The 3485-nt window shown below is 44.8% G+C and overlaps 2 protein-coding genes across 2 annotated transcripts; one reads left to right on the plus strand and one right to left on the minus strand.

Annotated features, from left to right (window-relative positions):
* Positions 1-320: 320 nt before the first annotated feature.
* Positions 321-764, plus strand: T310_7919 (uncharacterized protein; the record flags this gene model as incomplete). Its single annotated transcript, XM_013469292.1, has 1 exon — positions 321-764. One exon carries the CDS (start codon positions 321-323, stop codon positions 762-764), a length of 444 nt encoding a protein of 147 aa, XP_013324746.1.
* Positions 765-1611: 847 nt separating this feature from the next.
* Positions 1612-3064, minus strand: T310_7920 (uncharacterized protein; the record flags this gene model as incomplete). The annotated part of the gene is made up of 3 exons (XM_013469293.1): positions 1612-2378; positions 2433-2676; positions 2717-3064. The coding sequence occupies 3 exons, from the start codon at positions 3062-3064 to the stop codon at positions 1612-1614; spliced, it is 1359 nt and encodes a 452-aa protein (XP_013324747.1).
* Positions 3065-3485: the final 421 nt, after the last annotated feature.

The raw sequence follows: 3485 nt of genomic DNA on the forward strand, positions 1-3485 counted from the left end.
ACAATCACATGAATTCTCTGTCACGTGGATATGAGACAGGTGTGTTATTAAACCATTACCTTATTCGGTGTGGTCAGGGGCCGACGTCGCTTACCTGTAACTCCGAGCGCCCCCGAGCAGACCCCTAGGAATCAGAATCATCAACCCTTTTATTAACGTGTTTCGAGCCGAAGGTCAGCTGGACTTGCTGCACCCCTCTATAGCTCCTTTTCCATCCTACAGGAAACCAGTTTCAATATTGAATTGACTTTCAAATCTAAACTTTCGACTTTCTTGGAATTCCGGATGCGCTTTTTCATCAGTCTCCATGACTGGCCAGTATGGTCTACGTTATGGCACTGGATTTCTTATCCTTCCAAAGGGTACTACGTCTATTCTTCCCATTTATGAAGAGACTGCCGGATGTTGAAGAGTTGGCAGGGGTTTCTCAGGAAGTTGTGTTGCCATCTAAGCTGCCACAACGCGAACTGCTTATGGTTGGCATGAGCGCCAAAACTTACCGCATCCGAGACACAATCAGAAAGGAATGTCATGTTCTTCCCGACGATGTCGGCATTACAGAGCAGAACATGGAAGCATGCCGTAATGAAGCTGACGTCTACCTCATTTTGGGAAAACACCCGCTCATTGCCACATGCTTGTCTATTGGTCCCCATAAGGACTACATCGATCTTGAATACTATCAAAATGGCAATCTTAAGCAATATGTCAACAGCAACCGTGCAAGCATTACACAGGCCGACCTGGGCCTATCAAATGATTGAAAGCATCGCATATATTCACTCAAAGGGCGTTAGGCATTCTGATATCAGGCTTGATCAGTGGCTGGTAGATGCAGGTTTAAATGCCCGCCTTAGCGACTTCAACGCGTCGGGATTTGACCCCCAGCCAGACCTCGGATTAGAAGCGAGACCAGCACTAGGAATTGAGAGTCCAAGTCATTGTCTTCCTCGAGATCCTGAGGCAGACAGTACTGTGGAATCAGATCTATTTGCACTGGGTTCATCACTCTACGAACTTGTGGTTGGTCAAAGTCCCTACGAATGCTTGAGTGACAAATCCATTGAGTCATTGTTTAGAGAAGAGAACTTCCCAAGCACCGAGGGGCTTCTGCTTGGAGAGATTATTAGGAACTGCTGGAAAAGAAGATATCGCTCTGCCAAAGATATCCTTGATTCAGAAGCATGGTCATTCCCCAACTCGTCTGTCAAATGACATTAGAACAAAGATAACATTGTTGGTTTCGATACCCAGTCAGACAATGAATAAAGCAGTAGACTAGGGTCACCACGGTTATACAAGATAGCATGTATAGCCAAATAGATCCAAATCCATCACCACAATTGATGGCACGTGACCATGTGAGCATAACGGGCAACTGTTCTAGTGGATGGTGCATCTCTGGAAAACACGTCAGCAAGCAACCGAACCCCCCCCTCCCCCCCCCAAAAAAAAAATTCAAGGTTCACTGTATCTGTTCCAACTAATCACAATCTCCAAACATTTTAAATAGTACACTGACCAAAACCTTTTTTTTTGGTGGCTCAACTTTAGAGAAATGTTGACCACTTTCTTGTTTTACCCTCTCTGTCCATTTTTGGGGACCAAATCTCATTCTTCATATCTCTTCTGCCGTTTTCCCGCTTGTTGAGCCCGCGCTGTTTGAGGAAGTTCTTGATGGTCCTGTTGTTTTCTCTTCCGATCTTCTCTTTGCTTTTTTCTCTCCTCCGCCTCCTCTAGAGCCTTACGTTTGTTCCACGCCTGAACTGAGGCTCTGTCTTCTCGATAATATTCAAGAGAATCCCTCAATTGACGCTCCAGTGCTTCTAGAGGCAGCTTGTCTTCAAGTTCACAAAATTTCTGACGAAAAGTTTTGCCAAGGGACCCAGCACCATAGAAGGTTTTGATAAACTTGCCCTCTGGAAGAGGTTTGTTGAGGGAGAATTCATAAGTCCATAAAGAAGGGGGGAGTTGTGTTGAGTCTGGATGGCATGTTTCTCTCGTACAGAACCACATCTCAGCAGTAAAGGTTCCCACAAGTGAACAGTTTCCATGGTCCTGATCCCACCTGATGATATGGGCAGTGAGGGCATCGTCAGTCTTGAAACGTTGAAGAATCTCTGCGTCTGATAAGCCCCAATACGAGTCTTCTTTGCTATCGTTTTTACCACTTTGCTCCTTGATATCGATTGCAATCACTAGCTCGGTGATGTTGTTGGTTCCATACAACCAGGCCTTTGCATCTTCAAGCAAATCTTTCCTGGTCGATGAGAAAGCAACTTCAAGAGCTATCAAAGGACGAAAGGACCCCTTCTCCACGATAGAACTGTCAGGCGCCTTAAAACGGCCTCGGTATTTTCCGCTGGTAAGACAGAAGGCTAGTTGAATATGTTAGTAACTATATTGGATTGATCCTGGCATCTGTCACTCACTTTTGTCCTGATAGATTGACAGATTCATATTATCTTCCTCTTGAACCTTTCCCACTACCTCTTTAAACCAGTCACTTATGACATTAACTGTCTTTCCATGCACAGGGCCTTGTCGCGCCTCAATAATGATGCTTTCAAGGTGGGCATCATATTCAATGCCGCCCAGGTCATTCTCATTGCTCCAGATTGTAAATTCCTCGGGTTTAACCTCAGGAGTTGTATTCAGTCTGAAATATTCCCTTAACTTGAGATTATTTATCACATACCTTAAATTTGTCAATTACTATCCTTCCAACAATTGCGTTCCGCAGCGCCTCCACAGTATCCCTCTTTAGGTTCTGAATCGATTCAACCCCTTCAAGGATGTGATCGATGGCATCCTGCTGAGGATCCATTGTGCATACCTGCAAAAGTTCTTTGGTCTTGGGCCTTGCTTGTTTGCACTGGTCATGATCGAGGAGAGCAGCCTTATCAGACTTTATCAGTTCCGTCTGAGGGTTTAGACATGAGATTGGTCTTTGTGCCAAAGGGAGGGGCCTGAGAAATTGGTTTCCTGATGGATTTGAAAGTGCTTTGGCTCTTAACAGGGGTAGATGGCAGAGCCCCTGGCTCATGACTCGACCGCAGGCCATTCTCACGAGGACGTAATGCAGAAGGTGAAAAGAAGAGAGTTTTCGTGTCACCAATGACAGACGTCATTGCCTCTTCTTTGTCACTGTGAGGGATCTAGAACCTTGGCAATGCCAATATGATGAATATACACCCGGGGAATTATTCTGCAACTGATGGAAAAGAGGGATCTATACCATTGGCATTCCCTTGCAGATCCTATGGCAAGTTCTAGATGGGCCAGGTTATATATCTTATAATCATGCTGCTCTTGTCTCACTTTCCTTTTATTTATCTCACTGGTCTGTATCTACTGATAGAAAGCTTCCCAGCCTGAGGAGAGCTGCACATGAGATAGAGAGCCTGCTTGAAGGACTTTCTTTGTCTTCAAAGAGTAAAAAACAACATGAACTTTAGTATGTCTCTAGAATTACAAATGTAAAG

This window comes from Rasamsonia emersonii, assembly GCF_000968595.1.
Source record: "Rasamsonia emersonii CBS 393.64 chromosome Unknown ctg1118621760609, whole genome shotgun sequence".
Taxonomy (NCBI): Eukaryota; Fungi; Ascomycota; class Eurotiomycetes; order Eurotiales; family Trichocomaceae; genus Rasamsonia; species Rasamsonia emersonii.